The sequence below is a fragment of the Rhizopus microsporus genome (genome assembly GCF_002708625.1).
Source record: "Rhizopus microsporus ATCC 52813 unplaced genomic scaffold scaffold_32, whole genome shotgun sequence".
In the NCBI taxonomy this organism is placed as follows: Eukaryota; Fungi; Mucoromycota; class Mucoromycetes; order Mucorales; family Rhizopodaceae; genus Rhizopus; species Rhizopus microsporus.
Window position 1 is genome coordinate 148259 of NW_019671947.1, and position 23953 is coordinate 172211.

Here is a 23953-nt window from a genome sequence, read left to right on the forward strand (position 1 = left end):
AAAAAAAAAAAAAAAAAAAAAAAATAGGGCGCTTGGTAAGCTGATGAGTGTAATATGTAGAGGGGACGGCATCTTGTCTATATATGATATTCGACAACCCCTGACCAAGATCAAGGTATCTCAAGAGATAGACGACGAACTTTTATCGCTTACGACCGTCAAGGTAAATTAATGGCGTATTTTTTTTTCTATGTGCTAAATACTGTCTATAGGATGGACAAGCGGTGATTGCAGGATCTCAAAGTGGAGCACTATACATCTGGAACAACGCAGAGTGGTCATCACCACCGATCAAATGGATCGGTCATCCAAACTCGGTGGATGCCCTATGCGCACTCGATCAGGACACGATCTGCAGTGGCAGCAGTGACGGCCTCTTACGGCTTATCACCGTGTCACCTAACTATAAATTTGAAGGTATCCTAGGTGATCACGAAGACGAGTTTCCGATCGAGCGTATCGTCCTGACCCATGACCGAGCCTACATGGCCAGTTGCGGACACGACCTCTCTCTCCGTTTTTGGAATGTTGAGTTCTTGTTTGAATCGCAAAAGAAACGCAAATGTACAGAGGAGCCAGAGTCAGTGAAACGTGCCAGGTTCTTTCAAGATCTATAGCTTCAAACTCCGGAGCGATCGCGCCCTCTTTTGTATATCAGATATTGATCCCCAATTTTTTTTTTTTCTTTTTCTTTCTATTGTTCTCTCATTTTAAAAAAGTAAGCATTCAAGCCATTATTGTCACAATAAAAAACTTATACCCCATATATAGTGTCTTACCACACCACTGGAAACAAGTTTGACGCCAAAGATACCGAACTCGAAGGTTTGCTCGAAAATAACCGTCAATGGGCCCAAGCGGTTCAAGAAACGGACCCCAACTTTTTCAAGACGTTGGCTGAAAAGCAAGAGCCCAAGATTTTATGGATTGGTATGTGACCTAAAGCAAGACAATATCATATTAATCCTTGTCATAGGTTGTTCTGATTCACGTGTCCCCGTCAACCAAATCGTTCAACTCGGTCCTGGTGAAATCTTTATCCATAAAAACATCGCCAACGTGGTTTGCCATTCCGATTTGAATTGTCTCTCTGTTTTGCAATACGCTGTCGAGGTATTGAAGGTGGAACACATTGTTGTCTGTGGTAAAAATTTTTTAGTGGGGATTGTTTGTTATCTGTTTTTGGTAACACATGGTAGGACACTCCAACTGTGGTGGCGTTGCCGCTGCTTTAGGTCAGCAGCAATTTGGCTTGATTGATAACTGGCTTAGAAATGTCAAGGACGTCTACCGATGTAAGTTATATTTAATCTACATGATTTGTCATTCATTGTGCTTTTTATTAGTGAATCAGAATGAAATGGACAAAATCGACAATGCTAAGGAGCGTTTGATGAAACTTGTTGAATACAATGTCATCAATTCTGCTGAAAACATTGTTCACTCTACGATTGTTCAAAACGCATGGAAGAGAGGTCAAAAGTTGACTGTACATGCTTGGGTCTATAACCTCGAGAAAGGGTAAGTTTTGTTTTTGACGTTATTTTTTTTTTTTTTTTCTAACATTATAATGTAGTTTGCTCAAAAAGTTGGATTGGGCTGCTAGAGACCAAAAGAATACTAAATCTATTTATGTCATGTGTTAAACGATAAGCAATAAAGCTGTTATTTATTTACATTTTTTTTTAAAAAAAAAAAATTGGAAAGGTTATGAGAGATGACTAATGATGGTTTTCATTTCATCCATTACTGCTTGTTTTGTTTATTTAAAAAAACAAGGGGCAGGTCATGTTTATGATCCTTGTGACCTTGTAAATGTGTTTGGATCATTCATTACATCACATATCACAGCTTTTTTTTTAATTTTCATTGTTTCAAAAGAGTATTTATTAAATGTGCATCCAAGTTCTGATCTTCTAGTGACACATTAGAATTTACTCAAACTTTTTTTAGCAAAAAAAAAAAAGCGTTCACAGTTACTGTCAGGACTCATACTGGAGAAAATGACAAGAAATTATCTTTTTGGTAACAAGTTTATTTATACGCATTTTGCTAGTTCTGTTCAATACGATTTTAATAAAACATAGCCACAGTTCAGGGGAACCGTCTTTTGTTAGCGAACACAGTTCACTGTGAGAATGAATAAATATAAATGGAAAATAATCATATGATAACTCCTTTAGATTTTTTTGACATAAATCTAGTTACACGTATTAAGGAGAATTCAAAGCTTCCTTTTATGCTCCCTCCTGTTCTTTTTCTCTTCCTTTTTTCCCTTTCTTTCATGGCTGTAGATATACAACAGGTCAAAAAGCTAGAAAATGGATCATGCTACACTCGAGTGATTCTTCTGGCAAGAAAGATACGTACTCAGATTGACAAAATCAAACGTCAGAAAGGATACAACATGCCCAAGATCCAACAAGCTCAAAAGGTAAATAAATAAAAAAAGTGAAAACATGAATTCATATTTTTGCCCTAGAAACGAAATGGACTGAAGGGTATTCTGACAAGGACCTACCATGTTGGATCTCTCTTGTTCACACAAACCCTCGTTTCAAAGCGAACGTCCGGGTTCTATGTTTGTCGAGACATGCTAAATGGTGAAAGACGAGACGTGTTGAAGTTGTTTATGACGACCTCACAATACGATCACCTTGTTCCAATCTATGGCTTTACCTTTTGCCTACAGAAGCTAACACAGCGCGAAAAAGAAAAGGACAGGAAGCTGAGAGAGATCAGAAACACGACGGTACGATCAGCGCTCATGTTTTGGTCCGAGCGCACGACAAGCACGTATTTTCCGCCTGTCAGTCTGGCGATTGATATCCTGCGAGTAGACGGGATCAAGATCTATATTGTCTACACAGCAACTAAAGGTTTATTCACTTAAAAGTTTGCACCATATCCAAACGCACTCTTAATCGCTCTCCAGTAATATCCCGACCAATTGTTTCTCGTCAAGTCCTCTTCACCTACAGGAACGCCCGTCTGCTCGACCTTGAGATCTACTGATTCTGAACCCTGTTCGAAGACCATAGTCACCTGCGAGTAATGACCTGCGGGCCAGGATCTAAGTCGCCAGGACTGCACAATCTTCTTGGCAGGCTCCAGCTCCAAAATTTGGCCAGTGACATTACCGCCAAACAGCTCAAAGTCTGATCCCACTTCCTTTGACAGTTTCACGGGGCCTCGAGTCCAGACAGAAGCAAACTGGGGGTCCATCAGACGTTCGTACAACTCCTCGGCAGATGTCTGGAAATTGACCGTATCCTTTAATGTCGTCGTGTTCACAATCGCCTTCTTCACAGGTTCCGTTGTGCTTGTGTTCTTGGGCGCAAACTGGGTAGCGCTTGATTTTTCGCTGTGTGCAGCGCGGGGAGGAGCAGGTGTGCCCATCTTGGAAGCCTCGATATAGACATCCTCACAGTTTTCCTTGATCATCGCAGCAGAGAATCCTTCGAATTTCTTGATCAATAAAGGTGTCAAGTCTTTACGAATTACTTCTTTCAGTGCTTGCTTTGAGCTGTTATCGTCATAGATGCTGATCTCGAACTGTTGTTTTTTAACATCTCTACATGTATTTTTTTACACATATAAAGGAGCTTACCACATAATCATCTGAATCGGTATCATGAGCAATTTCGGGAATAGAGATAGATCCCTTAGCTTCAGTGCCATCAGCCAAAGTACCTAGAGAGATGTGGTTAGATTGTATCAATGCCTTGTCCTATTTTATTACCAGTCCATTCGAGCTTTAACACAAGGTCATAGATAGTAACCATCTTTCCTTTTCTTTGGTTCAAATCCGCATCGCCTGAACAATCGACCATCTTGCTGATCCATGCCTTGTTTCCATCTCGTTCAGCTTCTAGTCCAACCAACTGTTCTGTAAAGTACTTTTGAGCCCATTTTAAACAGTTCTTATTCACCCAGTGCCTATGAAAATCAATGTCAGCACTGGTATGTAAGCAAACAAAAGCGTATCTACCAGTTATTGACGTTTTTCCAGTTTGACATTTTTTTATATTTTTATTTGATGGAATAAAAAGAAAAAAGAAAAAAGAAAAAAAGAAAAAAAGAAAACGCGAATATGGATTGTTATCGAATTTACTGGAAGAGTGAAGACAGGATATGGAGTGACATAAAATTAAGCAAGTCACACCAGCTTCTCTTAAAAGGTTGTTTTGCCATGCAATGAAAAAAAGATTAGAGCTTTTTTTGGGAGATTCTTGGCGCACTCCCAGATTTCGGAGTAGTGCGCGATGAGTGTGTGCTTTCTATTTCTGCTACATGATCCCGTAACTTTTTATGCTGATTCCATTAGTATAGAAATCATCACGAACGCGATGATCCTTATAGGCGTAAGCCACTGACAACATGTTAAATCAATTAAGGAAGTGTTATGTGTATTCAGACGCTTCAAAAACCCATTTTTTGTGAAATAAGGTGGTATAAAACCGTTGTTAAACAGCTATTCATTTACTATTTTATATTCAGTCCAATTAAGTAAGTAGTAGCTCATAGGAGTAAGATATAAGAATATTATAAGAGTATCAAGTGTGTCTATTTATTGTAAAATTGTTAATATATGCAGTTGCAGTTATAAATGGAATAATCTCTAGCGCAGAGAGTTGAATTTCTTTTGACAAGTGCTTTGTGATATGGGTTTAGAACTGGGATGGGGAATTTTACTGGCCTTCCAATCTTTGTTCGAGCAGTTTCTATCAAATAGAAATGATTGTGATCCAGTAAAATATTAATGACAGGGTAGTTAGTTGGCTCAGACGCAAGAGGTGCAAAAAAGTTGCTTGTTTTAAATGGTTTGCCATTAAATGAAGTCTTTGAAAAGACGACAATACTGCGAACAAAAGCGTCAGCAGCGATCTGCGGACAGCCAGTGGTGTTGAACCAATACTGGATTGGGCATGGCGATAGGTTACAAGACAAGCTTTTTTCAAAGATGTCACTATCCTCCACTCGATTTGCATATAGTGTATCCTTATACTTCTGATATGTTTTGAGTACCTGCTCCTTTACCTCCTTCCAACTATTTTGATTGCCATAAATTGCCATACTAATGGCTCTGTATCCGCAGTTTCCATCTGCGTCAGGACTATATATTTTAGCCACCTTCTCAAAGCCAACTCCAAAGTCTTGGCCAAAGCTACTTACAATACTAGCATGTTCATTGCTTTCATAGGTGATGCTAAAAGTGTAAGAAATTATCGATAAGTTTTCCTTTAACATATACTGTTAGATAGATATGAGATCTACCTCATGTTATTGCTGTTCTTGTTAAAAGCATTTGCTTCTGTGCATGCACTATTGGCCTTTGTAGCATAATATATTAGCAAGCAATGGCTTTGGATTAACGCCTTCTAACTTACATCTGCGATTTGTCTTTTTTCGACTGTTTTTAATTTACTACCAAAAGTGAAAAAATGAATATTCTATGGGACTATTTGAAAAGTATTACTTACATTATAAGTTGTTTTTCTTTCAATATCTTTTTTTCAAGTTCAAGCTGTGATGTTTTATATTCTAGTTTTTCTTTTTTTCGCTGCTCTTCTTTTTCTATTTTCATTCTTTTTGCCTCTCTTTTCTTTTTATCTTCTTCATATATCTCCAAAGAAATTGCTGATCTTTTAGTGTTTGACTTTCTTCCTTTATTATTTGCATTTGTAGGTGGCGGTAATATGTTTTCTAGCTTGTACTTTGGCCCAAGTAGTTTTTTTTTTTTTTTTACATCAGTCAAGTTTTTAAGAGCATCAATAAGATGCTGTTGACAAAACATGGCCCTTGTGATAGCTTGTATATATGTCAAAGCATTATTAATGTATACATGCAAGTCTGAAATTAGTTGTTCTGAAAAACATTACGCATTAGTAAACAACCAAAATCCGTAACACGTCCATTAAAAAACGAGAATGTAGAACGCCTTACCGTTTTTTTCTTGATAATCTACAGGCTACGCATCATTATTTTCTTCTTTACATGCAGCAGTGTCTGTTTCTTCAAGTGCATCTTCAATTTTTTCAAATTTATTTTCTTTTTCTTCGTTTTCTTCTATCTTTTCATCATCCTCTTGTACCATTTCAATGCACTCTTCGTTTGCTAATTTTTTTTCTTCAGCTTCAACATCATCTTCTAAAATCAGAGTTAATGGCGCTAATTTTATAGTACATAAGTTTATTACCGTGGTTAATCCACCATCGGCGATTGACTGCGCTTAATGGTATAATATCATATTGGGACAAGGTATGAAAGCATGGAATTTTGAAGTTCACAATACAGGCACAAGAGTCGCAGGTGTTTCTTTGCTGGCTAGATGGTTTTGTTCTGCCATATTCAACTTCCTTTCTGATTCTGTCCATCGCGAATCTTGTTATTTTAAATTCAAGTTGTTTAAACTTATATTCGATTGATTTATCATACAAGCATTTCAACTTGAGCTTGCCTCCTTCATTTCTCCCTCTGTTCATTTCAAGAAATTATCAATAGACCTGTATTTATCATGGTCTGCATATTTTCGTACCATTGCTGAATACCAAAAGTCTATCTTCGCAGTTATGGTGGACATCTTACCGTAAGAAACTTTTCCTAATGCAGTTTTTATTGCTGCATGGGCACCTTCTACTCTATTTGTAGATCTATTGCCAAGATGCGCATACCTGTTGGCATAGTAGCCAACCCAATGCTTACGCCCTTTCAACGTGCTTGATAAAAAAAAAATGCATTACTATTTGCCCTCATTGTTTACCAATAGCTTTGGTGTAAAGACTAACCTCTCCAAGTATTCTATGCCACTTGATCCCTTATTTTTGCAGTGTCCGGGAGTTTTTAAAAACTTCTTAAAGTTTTCAATGCTTTCATTCATGCCTTTTTGAGTCTTGCAGAAAACATTTTCTGGAATACTTCCTCCAGTTGCAGCTCTAGAACTGTCCTGTGGGCAGGGGCTTCAGGCGTGAATGAAGGTCAAATGTTGGTGATGAAGTCTCGTTTAAGATAAATGTAGCAGAGCAAGCTACCTGAAAAAGGAAACATCGCTTTGATCGCGCTATGAATAGCCTTGTCATTATCAGTAACGAATACTTCAGGATAATCGTTCTAGTAATTTGGCCAAATAGACTCCCTTAACTGTTCGAAAGCCCAGGTATATGTGGTCTCTAGTTCGTTACTCACCCACGCACATGCAATTGGAAACGTTTGTAGGCTTTCTCTATCAGAGTCAGTGCTTGTAACGTTTGTTTTGTATGTTGTATCCACTATGACAGATTCTGGCATCACCCTTGCTTCTTTGATTGCTTCTTCATGAGTGAAAGATACTGAACAAATACGATTCTATGAATCTACAGTGAATTGTACAAGGTAATTCTTCCCTTGAAGACTAGAGGTGAAGGCGTATATTTCTTTGGATGAGTCGCTCTTGAAAAAAAATGTCTTTTATATTGTAAATATCTTTCTTCAAGACGTTACTTATGCCATTCAAGCGCAATACCTGGACTTGTACAGAATTAGCAACAAGAGCACTAATATATATTTTAAATAACTCACTTGCATGATCCGGGGAACTTCAGTCTTCCAGAAGGGGAAGCAACAAGCTTGATAAAGCATTGGCACTCGTTCCTTTGGATATCCCTGATAATCATCTTTTTATTTAAGCTGTCTTCTTCAAAATCCCAAGGAACGGCATCTTTTGGTTGCTCATCTTCAGTTGCTACCTTTTTTCCTGGTTTATACTTACCAAAGTGCTTGCAAGCCAAAGCAAGGTAGGATTTTTTTGCATTGGAGCGAACAGTAACAAAAACAACGTTCCCTTTTTTACCGAAATTCGCGGCAACGCTGCGAGCTTCAGCAATGCTGACATACTCACAATCTACACCAAACCTTTCAGAGAATTCGACATTCATATCTTGAACCAAGTTCACAATGTTGTTTTCGACGGCGTTGGAATTCATAGCTTAGGTTATATCTTGTAAATTAGATAAAGAAAAGAAACAAGGGTGACAAGTTTTTCCTTTATTATAATTAGTGAAATTAAAAACCAGCTTCTTCGAGCTTCAAAAGATATAATAGCTGTTATACTGCTCTTTCATGATATACTCAAGGCGCATGAACAGTTTTGAATTTAAACATCCGAATCAGGAACAATGAATGGTCAAGCCTAAACATGCGCACTCCTCGCGCACTGCTCCAAGAGAATGCAACGTCACTATTTTGAAATTTGGGAGTGCGCCAAGAATCTCCCTTTTTTTTGCATTTTCCATCTTCACACTCTGGTAAGTAACTAAGGAAATGCTGTATATCAGGGTTACTCGATGAGCATGAGTGTATCTTTACGACTAGATCGTATTGCTCTCCTCTTGTTTGTTTGCTCTATAAAGGCCTAATGGGTGGTCAGAAACTCTTTGTATGATAAAGTAACATCCCTTACTTATTTGCTCTGCAAAGACCTGATGGCTGGATCAGATAAACTCTTTGTATGATTGAGTAACGCCCCAGCTGTTATGTTCAAGTGCATCTTTACGACTTGATCGTATTGCACTCCTTGGGCATATTCCTACATAAATGCCGAATAAGCTGGTGTATGAAAATTGTTTTGTCCATCTGACGATAAACTATTTATGTAGAGGCTGCCTGATGTATTGCACATTATATATTATGCTGATTATAAAATATCACATTACTAACTGATTCATCATTTATTTTTTTTTTTTTTTACTTTCATGGCTAACGGGAGATTTAGAAGTATTATATCGGAAACTCACGGCAAGACAATATCTCGCAACATTCACTAAAGATTGATACCAACAAGCGTTTACGGCAGTCCCTACTTAACAATTGATAAGCAACATGTCAAGCACAAGCATTTCCTTATTGTGTGAAGCAAGTAAGTCTACAACCAAACAATCCAATTTACTTCTAATATTTTTTTCCAAAGGTGAAGAAGATGAGCTGTTTACATTTTATGAAAACTACTTCAAAACCACGCACGTCAAATCATGGAAAGTATTAGACTTATTTAAAGCATTGCTGGCTGAATACAAGCCAATTTCATACGATTGCATGTCGATTTTTGTTCATACTTTCAAAAGATTTGGACAAAATTATACTTCCAATAATGTCAAGATACAGCATACCATGAAAAACTTGTTAAATAAGTGCGACAATGTTATTAACTCTGACTTGGCAAGAACGCTCGTGATGAAAGAACGTGTAGAGGTAAATGTTTCACTTCACGTATATTTTACATATATTCTTCTAATATTTTTTAATATGAACATCTTGGACACAGCAATCGAGACTTTTATACTGTACTCATGTTGATGATGATGTATTGAAGGACAAGACCAATGTAATAAATCAAAATGTAGTACATCCAATTACTTCTCCATTATCCAACCAAATATCAAGTTTAAAAGTGACCCCACAATCATCTTCATCGTCAAGTACATTAGCAGCAACAACATCCACATCATCAAATATACCATCAACGCTGAAGAGAGTCGACAATGATGATCCATTACCCTCATCTCAAAACAAAAGAAGAAATCGTTTAAGTGTAAACTATGTCAAAGGGCTGAGCTTAGGTGAAAAGTTACAATACTTAGCTGATTATTAGTAAGTTTAATTACTACTTTGACGTCCTTTTCATCACTAGCGATCTGTTTCATCTTTTTCAAGTATTTGATAGTTGTCGCATGGCATTCAGTCCTACAAAAATGAATTAGATAGCATGTTAGCTCCTCCTCTTACATATTAGGGGGTTTTGATATGTGTTACCTCTTTGTAACATAACAAGGATCAAACAGGAAAACAGCATCAAAAACATCGGCATACAAATGCCCTTGGTACCACCCTTCTTTATGAGTAGTATCTCGTAGTTGATCGCATTGACAAAGTAATAGCCTGATAATAAACAATTATTACAATTAACGTTCATCAAGCAGAATATAAACAAGTTAACCTACAGTTTTGATAAAGCAATGTAAATATACGATTGAAGACCAACACGAGGAACCAGCGAGATACCCTTCACAATTGCTTCTATATCATGCAATGATGTTGCTTTGATGACCTTGATAAGAATTGACCTTTCGTTTCTAGTGTACTTAAGTGATAGTGGCATTTGCAAATCAGCGGAAATCCGCGTAACGATACTTTTGAAACGAGCAGGAATAGCACCAGGGGATACGAGGTCCAACGTATTATCATTACCACTAGAGAAAATGAGGAGAAATGTGTTAATATATAACAGCAATTGAATACAGGGATTCTATATCTTATCTTATTTAATACTCAATTAGGTGATATCTTTTCATGTGAAGACAAACCAGCTGAAGCAAAAGAAGCAGATGTTGAGGCAGATATCAAGAAAGCCAAGGACCTCCGCCAGAAGCGTCTCCTGTATATCAAGTCCATTCTGCCCCATCCATCACTGATCAATACCGTTGAAGTTATCAGCTCGCAATTTTATGGTTTATCTTTAACAATTTATGGCTCAAGAATGACCGAGACAGGAACCATCATTCATTATCAAAAAGGTGTAGCAAGTCTTTCCCCAGTATTCAACATGCCAGAAGTAGCCCACTTTTTACTCACAGTCATGTCTTTGCAAGTAATGTTACTTTTATTATTTTCATTCACAATTGCCATTAATACGTTTTTATAGCGAGCGATTGTATTGGATTTGAAGAAACTTACAGCAATATACCAAGTAGGCCTTGAAGACTCGATCAGCTTCTTATCATCTAATAATGATGACATGTTTTATCGTGTTGACTCCCCTATTTCAGATGATGCTTCAGACACCTCGACCAGTAGCGATATGATGGAAATGGAAAGATTACGTAGAATATTGAAGCTAACTACTGACAAGGTTAATGCAATTGATCTTGATGACGATCTGTTAAGCTGTGAAGACTGGGAAGATCTCCTAATACTTGATGAAAATGACAATTAAATTTGCTTGTCGTCTCCCCCTTTCTCTGTTTTCTTTGCAGTTTTATATACATATATCAATCGATAAACATCGTTATATCGTTTTAATTATTAAAATACATGTCCCTGCCATATGAATAAATCATTTAATATCAAGGAGTAATTGAAACATGCACAATCAGGATTGCATCCAGATTTTTCAAATTTGAATTTTTGAACATTATCAACTGTTCTGTTCCTGGAACCAGAGTGTTTCTAATAATTGTATAAACACTTCAAGTAACAAATCTGGTTGCAGCAACATGGCTCGCGTACAACATTTGCTCGGAAGGTGCCCTTATATTTTCTCAGATTCAAGTTTTTGAAGGCAAATATTCATATTCTATCGGTTTATATACTTCTGCACAGTTTGTATACTCCATATACAGTGCTTCCACTCTCAATTTACCGAATTTTTGAAAACTCTGCCCACTTGTGCGAGACTAATTGCCCATAGAAAGGAGACTTATTTGGCCAGATGTTTGAAGCTAATTTGACCAGGTTTGAGAGAATAAATTAAGTACCTTTTACAGATATTTTGACCAACTTCTGGTCATATAAATTACAAAGGTTCTTTATTTAAGCATTTAGGGAAACGATTTATGGAATGCTGAATGAAACTCTGCAAATGTTCAACCGGAACTTTCATTAACCCTTAAAGTGAGGCTTCCACATCAGTCAACTTACTTCTTCTGACGCTATCCTTCAAAACTTTCCAAAACTACTCGATAGGGCTGAGCTCAGGAGAATAAGGCGGGTATCCTCGTTCAATAATTACAGAATCGACGATATTTCGCTCTTTTTTGGAAGTTGCTTCGTCGATATCAGTGTCTCTGGGCTCTTGTTCTTCATCTATTTGCGGAGATTCGTCAAATTTATTAGTGGAATGATGATTCTACAACAACGAAGGCCGACGCTTCTTTGCCAGACTCATCTACAATCCTACCTCTACTATATTCGTGAAAGAAATTAATTCTTGAGAGTTACAGTTATGAAGAAATAGAAATATCAAAAAGTCGGTTAATTTGTTTTCACAAACTTGGCCAAATGTCTCCTTTCTATGGGCAATTTAGTCTCGCACAAGTGGGCAGAGTTTTCAAAAATTCGGACAAATACTTTTAGTAAAAATGACAAAATGAATTTGTGAAATATATTTTTCAGTTTCCGACAGTTATTTTTACCCTTCGACCAATCATTTTTATGAAAGTGACAATTATTTTTGTGAAAACGCCAATTTCCATAAGTCTGACTGTACCATCCTTCCCCACATTTGTTTTCAACATAATTTATTCTCAGCATCGACGTCATTCTAGGTTTGTTGTTGTTGTTGTTGGACACACACATATGTATTTTACGCTTTTTGTACCTTATTAAAATGAATGCACTGGTTGCACTCTTACATTTCTGTGAGGTGCATGGACCATGTGTTGTATTTTGTACACAAACTATGCATGAAGAGCAATCACTGGACATGAAGAAATCAAACAATGGCAATTGTGCTGCTTGTACAGCACAGTTTCCTCTAGTCAATACTGGACAATCTATTTCAGAAGCTAAGTATTTGATCACGACAGATGAAGAATACCCCAATATTAAATATATTGGTACAAAGACACCGCCACAAAACCATTTGTATAAAGCAGTTAGACTTGCCTGTGTTCGAAGGTAGAAGGGTACATTTTTTCTTTGTCCGACCTTACTGATACATACGCAGCCTTACAGCCGAATTTTGTCAAGGAAGGGATGGACCTGTGCTATTTGGAGATGATGAAAATGGATATGTGATGAGTTATATGTTCAAGTTACGTGATTCACAAGCAAGAGGAGAAGCCAGATTTTATTCATTCATGATATTGATGGCAGATAGAGTCTATTTGATCTCATGTTGGCCATTCATTGTTAGGTAAATCAAATGGCTCATGTGTGATTTCTCCGTAATGATTTCTTTATAGTGCATTCAAATCCATGGTGATTCAGTTACAGGAAAGAGCAAATGCTGTGTTTCAAAAGGAAAAAGAAGTTAAACAACAGCAGCAGCAGTTTTCATATTATTCGATAAGTAATAGACGAGGTGCACCCATCTCACAAGGTTTGAACATACATGTATACAAAAGAGAGAAAAGTGAAGTAATGATTGTTTATGCGTATAGAACAATTTTTCAAGAGACGAAGTCATACGCCCCTAAGATCGCTGGTTGATCTATTAGGCATTAAAGTATGCAGTGCGTAGTAACGAACTTTTATTAATGTTCTGTAGGATATTTACATACACATTCAAGCTCAATTCAGTTTTGTCTTAAAACTTGCTTCAAGAAAAAGAATAGAAAAACTGAATCCTGGTAGAACAGAAAGCATGTTATATTTAAAGATGGTAAATCAGAAAAATAAAAGGATTTCTATTACTGACTTTTACATAGAAAGAAGAATATTTGGCGAAAAGGCATCAACAACAGCAAAAAGAAGAACAAGGATAGAGCTTTGAATAAATTCTTTTATTTACATGAACAGAATTTCTCTTTCAAATGCGCTATGAGGATTATGCAAAAGCACTTTGCACATATCCTTGAGGAGTACAGTCTATGATTTGACATGTTATCTTTTTTAATTATCCTGTTCTTGATATTATTACCATCGTTAAGCCATAGAGAATATTTGGTATTAGTGAAGATATCGCTACGAAACTTGCAGAGAGACTGAGCGGGATTATGTTTGAATTTTTGGAACAATCTGCACATTTAGCTGCCACCCAGTTCATCTATATGCATGTTGTTGAGCTCTATGGATATGGTTCAATATACAGTTTTTCTCTAAAGTAATATCTCATAATTCAAAAATTTATAACCTCATGTTGGAACGTGTCAGTATACTACAGGCACAGTTCTTCTTTTGTTCCTTTTATTTGCCAGAAGATGTGCTACTTGTTTGTCTGTTATCGTACATACGCAATATCAGAAAAAACCAGTGGTACGCTCTCTCTCTCTCTCTGGTGCATCGCTTTGGAAAACGGTACTGTCTATTACTGAGGAACCCGGCATTCGCTCACTCAAGGCTGCAAAACAACGCTTTCTGCAACAAAATTTAGAGATCCACCAAAGATGTCGAAACTCCAACCTGCTTTCTAAGTGCTGTTGATCAATCTCTCTGGACCCTATGGTCGCCCATGTCTAAGCCAGAACGTTGTCACTGTATGCGTTGGAGACTAGGCTGGCTTCCCGGTGGCAAGCCTCGACCATATACCAAGCACCCAACACAACAGCTCTCAAAGAACCACAGCCATCAATTGCCTCGATATGTACCGACATCTGCTTATGCCTAAAACTATACGAGATCCATCGTCATTCCGACTGAATATGCTTCCTCTACGTCCATCAGTTCTCCAAAACCTAGCCCTCACCTGGTGTGATATGTCTCGAATATATAAAGAATGAAGTGTTGATCAGAACAATGAAAAATTATAAGAGAAGCATGAACCAATAAGTCTCTATATAACCTCTTTATTAAGATCAAGACGAGAGAGAGAGCTCAATATTACAAGTAGCGCCATTTTATATGAAAACAGAATGATTAAGGAACCGATTTAATTATGTCCAATAATAGTTGGGCATTTCGCGTTATATGTTAATAACGTATATCGTTGTCAGTATCTTTGTATTATTCATTTTTAGAGTATAGATTTATAGTAATCTCATACGACAAGATCAAGTATTTATAGCCCCCGACCAGTATGAGATTACGCTGAAAATTTTAAATTCAGATTTTTTTTTTTTACATTTTTTACTTACGCAATCGCATACTTTTACGAGTGGGCTTATTTGACTTTACATCTGGCATTATAGAAGTGAACATCATACGACGAGATCTTTTTAAAGGAGATGAAGTAGATGTAGAAGTAGATGTGGAAGGTCGTTTGACTTTTGTGGAGCCAGAGCGAGATTTCTTGACATCAGATTCATCATCACAGGAAAGTTCATTCATCAAAGAACTGATAGTACCAGGACGGCTAGTCTTCAACGCTTCAGAAGAAGAAGGAGAGTTTGTAATTTTTAAGTTCTTGGTTGGCATATAGGGCTTACCTAAGTTCTTCCAGTATGTATGAAGAGTATTGGGGTCTTTGAACTTGTCGGCAGTAGCCATTCGTCCCATTCGCTACTGTAGTGTTTCCAACGAACAAGGTACTCACGCTTATTAGCAAGTTCTCTATGGTTGATCACAGCTTCGATTTCATAGCTTTTGACCTCATTACCTTCATCATCTAATTCAACAACTTCCTCCTTGGATATGAGTCTGAGTTCAGTTCAAGTATAGTGACGAGGCATTAGAACACCAGCTTCATCACGCAGAATATACACGTTTCCAGCATTTTTACGTACAACTGTATAGGGTCCTTCATAGACAGGAGCAAGTTGACCATTCTTGGTAGGAATGCGAGCCATGACATGAGAGCCAGGAGCATAGTCAACAAGCTTATGTGAATCGTTGAATTTAGCTTGTTCAAGTTCCACTTGTGCTTTGGTTTTGTCGACAATAGCAGGAAAGACAATATCAGCCATGTAGTCGATGCATTTCATCAGCCCCTCATGAGACATTGGCGACTTACCTTCGACTTGCTTAAGCTTATCTTTGTCAGAACGATAACCATGAGGTTCATTCATTTTACAAGCAAACATCAACAAAAAAGGGGATAAATTCAAGCGCTTAGAGATTCTATTATTTAACGCGAGCTGGATAGCAGGAAGATGGGTATCCCAGTCATTACCAACACAGTTTGTAGCTTTTGCCAACATCTTTTTAACAGATTGGATAAAGCGTTCATTCAAGTCATTTGCAGAAGCGTGAAGAGGAGCGATGAATTTATGATCATAGCCCATAGTATCAGCTAAATCTTTTGATAAGGAATTTTTAAATTCTGTACCATTATCACTTTGGAGTTTAGTAGGAAACCCCATTATAGAGAATATGTCAATTAGCGTACGTAGAACCGTATCTGATCTTTTATCAGGCAAGGCATGTATGATGCAAAAGCGCGTACAGACGTCGATAATAACTATAAAATAATTATTACCATAAATAGAAGTGGAGTGTAAAGGACCACCAAGATCAATAGCATAATGATCTCCAGGATAGTAGCTATATACGCTGCGCATAGGATGATATCCTTTCTTTTCAATATTATGCCGCATGCATTCCTTACATTGTCTAATGAATTTAATACAATCAGATATCAAGTTTGGCCAATGAATGCCTTCATTATGAAGACGTTTAACCATCTGTTCAGCACCATAATGACCAATTTTGTTGTGGGCATTGTCAAGTAGCTGCTGATGCTCTAAATTAGGTGAAATTAAGTAATCCTTATAAACTGTCTGTCCAGATTGAAGATAAAATATATTTTCATTAGGAGTAATAGGGTTCTCCTTATTTTTGAAGTTTTGATCATGATCTTTTAAGGCGACACACGAAGTGGCTAGGTCGATGATACGGGCGACATCGAAGGTCGTGGGCAAGGCGTCCACTAAAACATTATTGACAGCAATATCAGAATTGGCATGAGCTCTTTGCCGCTTCTTGATATTTATATTATGAGATTCTGCATGATTTCGTCTTAAAGAAGCAAGTCTTTTGCCCTCATGAATGTCAAGTTCATGTCCAACAGTGTCTTTAGGTGGGTACAACCTTGATAATTTATCAGGTAGGATGTTATCTAAACCACGGACATGAACGACATCAAAAGTGTAATCTAGAATAACATCGAGCCATTTAATAAGCATGCTATTGGCCTCCTTTTGGGAATGGATATAGCAAAGTGCTTTGTGATCAGTGTACAAGATGAATCGAGTGCCCCAAATAAATTTATGGAACTGAGTAAGAGCATAAATGACTCCAAGTAATTCACGCATTGTCGCACTGTAACGTTTTTCACTTTTAGACAAAGAACGGGACATAAAGCCTATTTACCGATTTAACTTTGATGTAGTGCCATCAGAGTTGGTTATTTCATATTCTTGAAATAGACAACAGCCTAACGCAAAGTCAGAGGCATCAGTAGCAATACAAAAAGGGCGCGACAGATCTGGATGCGAGAGAACGATTTCAGAAGATAAAATACGTTTGATGCTGTCAAAATGTAATTGATGTTCAGAAGTCCAAACAAAAGGACCTTTAAGCTTCTCATCATGAGAATGCAAGGCGTCTAACGGCGCCATCAAGAGCGCAGCATTTGGAGTATGCTGCCTAAAATAGTTAACAAATCCAAGAAAGCTCTGGACTTGCTTTTGTGTGGTTGGACGAGGCCACTCGTGGATATTTGTTAACTTGCGGGCATCTATTTTCTTGCCTACAGCGGATATAGAATAACCCAGTAAATAAATAGCAGATTTTGCCAAATAAGTTTTTTCAAAATTAATTCGCAGATTTGCATTCGTAAGAATTTGCAAAACTGTTTTGACATGAAGGAAATGTGCATGCATAGAAGAGCTGAAGATACAGATATCGTCAACAAAGCATTTAACATAAGGGAGATCTTTAAACAGCGTGAGCATTACACGGGAGAATAATTAATTGATAGTGGATATACCAAAGGGAGCACCTCGGTACATGTACTGGAGATTATTTGGAGCAGTAAATGTTGTTTTGACTTGATCAGGTCCATACACAGGGAACTGATTAAAGGCAGATTTAAGATTCAAAGTAGAGAATACAACTGCATTAGACATTGAGTTAAAAATGTCACTGATTAGTGGAAGTTGATGATTATTGACAGGTAAGACCTTATTCAGCATACGAGGATCTAAGACCAGTCTAATCTTATCAGTTACAGTACCATCCAAATTCTTTTTAAGAGTTACTGTCATGGGTAGATTCCAGGCAGAAGATTGAGCAGGTACAATTATGCCATCCTCTAGCCAACTATTAATTATTTCCATTACTTTAGGTTGTAAAGTGTATGGAATTGGATATTGTCGAATATTAGCGACGTAGTTGTCAGGAGTAGGAAGATAAAGGACAGCTTCTGGTAAATTACAGAGGGTGTTTTTGTCTAATTGCTGGTTGGCATCAATGTATGGCTGGATAGCCTTATCAAACACTAGTTGCTCTTTATTAGTGCCTGCTCTAGAGACGTTAGGCTCATAGGCTTTATCAATCGTAGAATCATCAATTTCCTTTTCAGCACTTTTATGCTTTACGGCTACGTTTGATAGATGGATAGAGAGTTTAGGAAGAAGATCAATACCAATGAGAATCTTGTTTTTGTAAGAGAGAATGCTATCATCAATGACATCAAATTTGTGTTTAATGGAATGATAGGCATTATCGTATTCAACAATGAGAAAGTCAGTAGTTTGCAGCCTTTGAATCTTTGAACCATTAACGAGGACAATATGACCTAGAATAGGTTTAAATTGGATATTATTAGCATTAGCGAAATTTTTGTTGATAACGGAAACGTTAGCACCAGTATCAATAATGCCATAAGTATTAATATTATTTAAGGTAATTGGAGTGACAGGTGAAAAGGACACACTATCAGATTCAAAAGGATTATCAATGTCTCCTACGGTACTGTTACGTAAAGCAAAAACATTGGAATCATTACCACTCTCATGATCACAATTAGACAACACATTAGGTTTGATAAGATCATTATCAACCTCTTTGAATAAGAGATCAAAGTCATCATCAGAAGAAAAGTCATAATGTTTGTGAGCAGGGTTAAAGTTATTTTGACTAGAAGTAGAAGACAAGTTAGTACTGCTACTTTGATTGTGTTTAGATTAATAACGATTAAGGCTAGAGTTGAAGGGTACTTTAAGGCTACCAATTGTTTTGTCATTATTCATTTTTTCGTTATTGCTTACCAAAGGAGGCCCTCCACCACCCTTCCAAGTTTGCACATCCACTGGGCTATACCGCGACTAGTAGATGAAGGAGTAGTATAGGGGGCCAAGGGAAGGCAGGATGGGTGACTGGCCACGGGGAGGATGTGTAGAACTACATGATGAGAAAGATATCCAAGGAAGACAAGGCTGTCCAAGTTGGAGGGGTATGATCATGGAGGTAGGAGGCTTTTAAAAGACCAAGGTAAGGACAGGTGGGTGGGTCATCGGTCATCCAGCTGTGGGTGTCTCTCCTTACCCCACACCCACTCCTGTATACCTGTCATGCACGCCCTGATCTTTGCAGCATTGTACGCCTCCAAATTATCGAACTGCCACCGCTATGCGTCACAGTTATATCGAAGTGATGTGGTCGCAATGGGTTACCTCCTTGTGTCCAATAGTACTTGTAATCATCTGAGCCTCGAATGCTAAGTTTAGTCTTACCTGTAGAAACTACTCATCTCTGCGCATCAACTGTACAGTTCCAATTTTTTCTTATCCTTTTCTAACTGAAGCCTCGTAGGTTTGTTTGTAAAAAGTGCCGTCTTCTTTTTGATGAAAACTCGAACATTCGTTGATTTGGCAACAATATTTGTTGGTGAGCACGATATCGGCAGATCCAACTGTTCGAAAATCAGGGAAATCTCGCTTGTCATGCGTTAATGGCCTCGGATTGCAAGTAAGTTGATATATTCCCTTGCACAATTTAGTATAATACCTGTCGTTCCATCTGGATTTTGCTGCCTGTTCAGAATCACTTGGTTAGTATATCGTTTAACTGCCGCTAAGCATACTATAAGCTCAGCTGCAATGTCTTCAGGGGCATTGCTATCCAATAGTGAGAACCTAATGCATTGCTGCTTACCATACGGTAAACACTTAAGCGATTAAGAGAAGAAGTGTGGATAGTAATGGTTGAACTTTAAGCAAAGGTTGTTATACAGAATAAGAGAGAAGTATCACCGTTTGCATAACAACTCACGACTACATTGATTGTAGTTTTAGCTGGAATGTACAGTACTGTAATATCTAATATTACTGCAGAGGAATGTGAAGTTTAAAATTTAATAACTGAATTCTGAATTTGAAAATGCCGACTACGCGGAGTTTTTAGAGCGTTGTTCAAGAATGCCTTCATGTATTAGGCTCATTTTTTAAATACAATATGACTATACGCTATGCAACGTTTGTTGAGGCTGTCATTTGTACAGAAGCAAAAAGCGGAAATATGAGAACGTTGTCCAGGTTGTTGCGCCTGTTGTGCCATCACAACATTATCAATAAATATTCACAGCTACTGCTCTTCGGCTATAGCTTGTTCCACATTTAGCCTATCATATGTGAACTCTCTTATACCTAACCCCTGGAGCGCCGTTACAATACTTCAATTGAACGCCAGTGCTCCTGTAGTACAGATCAATGTGTTTTGCCAAGTACAAAGGTAAGAGACAAAAACTAATAAGATGAGAAGAGGATAGGAAAAGGACAATAAGTCAGTGAGACTGAAATATATGATATCGTTATCGTGTGTAGATGTTAAAAAGTATAAATACCATCGTTTTATTCATCATAAATAAAGGAGGTGGTTCAGGACTACGTGTTTGCTTCGCGTCCCCGTTGTCCTTCTCCATGTTTGTAGGTGGGGAGGCATGGACCAAACGGCTATACACATAAATTACAGGTCATCCAAGATGTGGGAGGCCGTTTGGGAAGTTATATTCAGGGATCTTTTAAAGCAAGACCGTCCACCTGGACACGGCACACACAGGTGGCTGATATTAGGTAAGGAATGGGGCCCCACCTACAAACATGGAGAAGGACAACGGGGACGCGAAGCAAACACGTAGTCCTGAACCACCTCCAAAGATATCATATATTTCAGTCTCACTGACTTATTGTCCTTTTCCTATCCTCTTCTCATCTTATTAGTTTTTGTCTCTTACCTTTGTACTTGGCAAAACAGCGCCTACTGTATAGCCAGCTCAGTTTAAATACCTCAGCTTCTTAATATATAATTATAGATTGTGCTATCATCTCTTTTCTTTTGACTTTATTCTGAATAAAGATACAACACAGTCTCATCGTATTTTCTACTTTGTTTAAACCTATCCAAATCCAAATACAACACGAACAATAAAAATTAATAAAATAAAATAAAAAAATAAAAAAAAATGGTGGTAACCCGAAAAACAAGAGAAACAATATCGGCGAATTCAATTAACAGTAATCTGCAGATACTATTCTAACTTGTTGTATAGGAGCCGACTTGACGAAACAATGGGGTGCTGTTGTACGAAAGAGGACTTGAGATCGACAAGAAGTACCAAGCGAGCTGACCTTGAATAGAGCGGGAGTTCAAAGACCAAACTTCCAGTGACGTAAAATTTCTGAGTTTGAACTCCGGCACTTCTTTAGGCTTCTTTACCATGTACTTCTTTAACTTCTTGCCGTGCAGCCAATCCCACCAATCAGTTACTACCCAGACAAGGAAGAACGTATCTCCATGGTCACCTGGGAGTCACGTGATGTTTACAGATTCCACAGTTGAAATATAGTACTTCACAGAAAAATGTGGAGGGATGGCCGAGTTGGTCTAAGGCGACACGTTAAGGTCGTGTTCTCTTCGGAGGCGTGGGTTCGAATCCCACTCCCTTCATTGTTTTTGCCATTGTTGTATACTGAAGCACAATTTCCTTTTGCCGTTCTTGATGAACTCTTATATTTAAAAGGAAATGATAAGGGTTAACTTTTGTGTAGTGAATTATCTCCCTTTTTTATTTAATTTGACTATGAGGGATATTTATACTGTAGTGTAACAATAGCGGAGTTGAAACGGATGAACTTCGTGACCCTCACGAACTTCATGAGGCAGACGAACTTCACGACTTGTATGAAGTTCATGTTCCTCATGAAGTTCAAACAAATGAATTATAAATTATTTTAGTATAAATACATTCAATATTTTTAAATAAAAAAAAGTTAGTTATCTGTTAGTTAACTGTTAGTTATCAACTTTTACTTTCTAATACATTTTGTATTTTAGAGTATCTTTTTATTACTCTTCTATACTTTTACTTTTCTTTTAACACTCTTAACTACCGATACGCTTATCCTGAAGCCTCGTATCAGTAGAATTCACTTTTATCTTTACTTTTATTTTTATATAACTCAAGTTATCTCTTTTGATCTATTAAGATCTGGTGGTCACGCGACAAAAACTCTTATATAACTCAAATTACATTCAAGCCTTTACCCAAATCTAACCTTTTTACAGTAGCACAGTGATACCATTGTAACTACTATTTTTGGGAATTTGTTTCAGAGGACGACATTGTTGAAGGACCAAGTTGTCAAAAGACAAAGTCATCCCAAATAGGAAACCAACAAAAAAATAATATAGTATAAATAACATTATCCTCTACAGCAATAAACCTACACTTTTAGCATCACATTTACTTTTATTTTTATTATCACTTTTATTCTTACAATAAATTCTTATTGTACCTCTTAGGAGGTGATCCAAGTTTATGTCAGAGGAATTTATCCTCGGTAACCATTTCATGAATAGAAAGTCAACGGCAATTAAGTAGACCCCCTAGTTTAATACCCCTACTACCACCCCAGTAATTGTTCCTGTTTTTAAAAATTAAGAGGATGTATTTTCTGGGTGAACACAACTTTCTGGATGTGACATCGAGTGTAAATCCTGGGGGTCTACTTAATTGCCGTTGACTTTCTATTCATGAAATGGTTACCGAGGATAAATTCCCCTGACATAAACTTGGATCACCTCCTACTACAAAGAGTAGAACGAAGGGCTATCTATCTCATATGATAGACTGTACATGTCGCCGACGGGGGTGTTGAAAAATCCAAATTTGGTCATTCGGTAGAATCGTTTCACCACCTGTTGGTGAAACCATGTATAAAGCTATGGACTGAAATGTATAGCGTGAAAGACGGAGGTCTCTGACTAGTATCCATAGTTTTAAAGATAATATGTTGCCTCCTGATGTTCAAGCTGCCTTTACCTTAATCATGAACATGTACTGGCAGTTTCTTACTCTGGGTTGGCCCATCCTCGAGAAGAAGAAGTATCATAGAACAGATACCAAAGAAGTTAAGGATATAGGCTTTGTCAAGACAACTGTATTGCAACGCTTGGGCTATATTCCGGTTTTCTTTTTCTTGGTCGAGTTCTTCGCTAAAGAGGAATACCCGGGACCATATCGAGGTGTAGAGAAAGGGCTTCTAGTTTTATATCAACTGTTAACGGGACTTTCTATTGCTCAAATGGCCAGATTTATACCTTCAAGCAGTTTCCATGCCATATACAATGCCTTCTATGTTAAACACGGTGATAGGTTAAATAGTATGTTGGATAAATGTCTTGCTACTATGTTTTCCTCGACGAAGGGTCGTATTATTTGTGCCAGGCATAACAACCCCGAGGGCTTTAAACATGTACAGTGACTCACAAAACTGGCAACATGTTTGCTCATTTTTGGGTTTTTTCTCAGTATTCGCAGCTGGGTACACTGTATAGCTATGTGCATAGAGCATAAGTATCTACTACTCGCGCACTACATACAGTGTTGAATACGAAGTATCAATTAAAAAAAATAAAGACTAGAATTAACCAGACTAAAAAGATATATGTCGATTGACTTTATTAAAGACGAGTATTTATACTAAATGTGAGACACTCTTCAACTGAGATCGTAAAACTTTTCATAGAGGCTTATGAATGACAATTGAGGCAATGAGAGAGTTAGGACGAATCGGGTGCCTTTGATAAGACAATGATCCCTAATAACAATGATGGATCAGAGTTATTGGATACGCGTACCTTAAAATACAGTTCCTGGTAATCAGCTTAAATAATGATCCACACAGTTGTTTCAAAGTAACAAGCTGAAGTCGAATAATCGCCAGTTATTGTTTCATATGTGGTTAATAGTTGATCCACTAAGTATGAATACAACATACAGTGAGGGACAAAACTGTCCCAATGTTTTGCATTTTTGTATTTCTTCCTCTATAACTCGCTTATTTTTGCTCCGATTAAAATAAAAATAGCATCATTCGAAAGA

General features: G+C 37.5%; 13 protein-coding genes and 1 non-coding gene across 14 annotated transcripts in view; 7 read left to right on the forward strand and 7 right to left on the reverse strand.

Moving 5' to 3' along the window:
• The window catches only part of RHIMIDRAFT_209059 (WD40 repeat-like protein), a gene marked incomplete at both ends in the record, with an annotated part of 1433 nt that extends 816 nt beyond the window's left edge, over positions 1 to 617 (forward strand). The window contains 2 exons of the mRNA XM_023607110.1: positions 28 to 163; positions 213 to 617. Of these exons, the coding sequence (XP_023461366.1) occupies positions 28 to 163; positions 213 to 617 (541 nt within the window). The remainder of the gene's footprint in view (positions 1 to 27; positions 164 to 212) is intronic.
• Positions 618 to 827: 210 nt separating this feature from the next.
• Positions 828 to 1525, forward strand: RHIMIDRAFT_209047 (carbonic anhydrase; the record flags this gene model as incomplete). The annotated part of the gene is made up of 4 exons (XM_023607107.1): positions 828 to 930; positions 977 to 1144; positions 1200 to 1295; positions 1347 to 1525. Coding segments are annotated over 4 exons (546 nt in total), but the record flags the coding sequence as incomplete, so codon positions are not given.
• Positions 1526 to 2889: 1364 nt separating this feature from the next.
• RHIMIDRAFT_209084 (uncharacterized protein) lies at positions 2890 to 3938 on the reverse strand (the record flags this gene model as incomplete). Its single annotated transcript, XM_023607112.1, has 3 exons — positions 2890 to 3555; positions 3611 to 3693; positions 3743 to 3938. Coding segments are annotated over 3 exons (945 nt in total), but the record flags the coding sequence as incomplete, so codon positions are not given.
• Positions 3939 to 4548: 610 nt separating this feature from the next.
• Positions 4549 to 5483, reverse strand: RHIMIDRAFT_274246 (uncharacterized protein). Its single transcript, XM_023612443.1, has 3 exons — positions 5391 to 5483; positions 5278 to 5333; positions 4549 to 5209 (listed from the first exon to the last, which is right to left on the reverse strand). Exons 2-3 carry the CDS (start codon positions 5280 to 5282, stop codon positions 4585 to 4587), a joined length of 630 nt encoding a protein of 209 aa, XP_023461369.1. The 5' UTR covers positions 5283 to 5333; positions 5391 to 5483; the 3' UTR covers positions 4549 to 4584.
• A 488-nt stretch (positions 5484 to 5971) lies between these two features.
• RHIMIDRAFT_242484 (uncharacterized protein) lies at positions 5972 to 6377 on the reverse strand (the record flags this gene model as incomplete). The annotated part of the gene is made up of 2 exons (XM_023609794.1): positions 5972 to 6150; positions 6200 to 6377. The coding sequence occupies 2 exons, from the start codon at positions 6375 to 6377 to the stop codon at positions 5972 to 5974; spliced, it is 357 nt and encodes a 118-aa protein (XP_023461370.1).
• Positions 6378 to 6481: 104 nt separating this feature from the next.
• Positions 6482 to 6812, reverse strand: RHIMIDRAFT_274254 (uncharacterized protein; the record flags this gene model as incomplete). Its single annotated transcript, XM_023612444.1, has 3 exons — positions 6744 to 6812; positions 6589 to 6708; positions 6482 to 6522 (listed from the first exon to the last, which is right to left on the reverse strand). Exons 1-3 carry the CDS (start codon positions 6754 to 6756, stop codon positions 6482 to 6484), a joined length of 174 nt encoding a protein of 57 aa, XP_023461371.1. The 5' UTR covers positions 6757 to 6812.
• Positions 6813 to 7553: 741 nt separating this feature from the next.
• On the reverse strand, positions 7554 to 7961 carry RHIMIDRAFT_242486 (uncharacterized protein; the record flags this gene model as incomplete). Its single annotated transcript, XM_023609795.1, has 1 exon — positions 7554 to 7961. The coding sequence occupies one exon, from the start codon at positions 7959 to 7961 to the stop codon at positions 7554 to 7556; it is 408 nt and encodes a 135-aa protein (XP_023461372.1).
• An 895-nt stretch (positions 7962 to 8856) lies between these two features.
• Positions 8857 to 10208, forward strand: RHIMIDRAFT_295793 (uncharacterized protein; the record flags this gene model as incomplete). The annotated part of the gene is made up of 4 exons (XM_023614214.1): positions 8857 to 8893; positions 8945 to 9225; positions 9299 to 9624; positions 10127 to 10208. Coding segments are annotated over 4 exons (726 nt in total), but the record flags the coding sequence as incomplete, so codon positions are not given.
• Positions 10209 to 10510: 302 nt separating this feature from the next.
• On the forward strand, positions 10511 to 10966 carry RHIMIDRAFT_249135 (uncharacterized protein; the record flags this gene model as incomplete). Its single annotated transcript, XM_023610586.1, has 2 exons — positions 10511 to 10621; positions 10676 to 10966. 2 exons carry the CDS (start codon positions 10511 to 10513, stop codon positions 10964 to 10966), a joined length of 402 nt encoding a protein of 133 aa, XP_023461374.1.
• A 1464-nt stretch (positions 10967 to 12430) lies between these two features.
• Positions 12431 to 13457, forward strand: RHIMIDRAFT_242488 (uncharacterized protein; the record flags this gene model as incomplete). Its single annotated transcript, XM_023609796.1, has 6 exons — positions 12431 to 12648; positions 12698 to 12886; positions 12936 to 13072; positions 13134 to 13198; positions 13241 to 13354; positions 13401 to 13457. 6 exons carry the CDS (start codon positions 12431 to 12433, stop codon positions 13455 to 13457), a joined length of 780 nt encoding a protein of 259 aa, XP_023461375.1.
• A 1300-nt stretch (positions 13458 to 14757) lies between these two features.
• RHIMIDRAFT_249137 (uncharacterized protein) lies at positions 14758 to 15635 on the reverse strand (the record flags this gene model as incomplete). The annotated part of the gene is made up of 3 exons (XM_023610587.1): positions 14758 to 15056; positions 15164 to 15267; positions 15331 to 15635. The coding sequence occupies 3 exons, from the start codon at positions 15633 to 15635 to the stop codon at positions 14758 to 14760; spliced, it is 708 nt and encodes a 235-aa protein (XP_023461376.1).
• Positions 15636 to 19304: 3669 nt separating this feature from the next.
• RHIMIDRAFT_274273 (uncharacterized protein) lies at positions 19305 to 19653 on the reverse strand. The gene has a single exon (XM_023612446.1). The coding sequence runs from the start codon at positions 19514 to 19516 to the stop codon at positions 19331 to 19333; it is 186 nt and encodes a 61-aa protein (XP_023461377.1). The 5' UTR covers positions 19517 to 19653; the 3' UTR covers positions 19305 to 19330.
• A 1780-nt stretch (positions 19654 to 21433) lies between these two features.
• On the forward strand, positions 21434 to 21516 carry RHIMIDRAFT_t61. The gene has a single exon. It is a non-coding gene; the product is annotated as a tRNA-Leu (tRNA).
• Positions 21517 to 22836: 1320 nt separating this feature from the next.
• On the forward strand, positions 22837 to 23450 carry RHIMIDRAFT_274280 (uncharacterized protein). Its single transcript, XM_023612447.1, is given in 2 exon segments — positions 22837 to 23207; positions 23225 to 23450. The coding sequence occupies 2 exon segments, from the start codon at positions 22860 to 22862 to the stop codon at positions 23231 to 23233; spliced, it is 357 nt and encodes a 118-aa protein (XP_023461378.1). The 5' UTR covers positions 22837 to 22859; the 3' UTR covers positions 23234 to 23450.
• The last annotated feature ends 503 nt before the right edge of the window (positions 23451 to 23953 follow it).

What these genes read in the sequence shown, in the direction of transcription:
- RHIMIDRAFT_274273 (XM_023612446.1), bottom strand. Translation starts at nt 19,516, where the DNA reads ATGACAAGCGAGATTTCCCTGATTTTCGAACAGTTGGATCTGCCGATA.
- RHIMIDRAFT_274280 (XM_023612447.1), top strand. Translation starts at nt 22,860, where the DNA reads ATGTTGCCTCCTGATGTTCAAGCTGCCTTTACCTTAATCATGAACATG.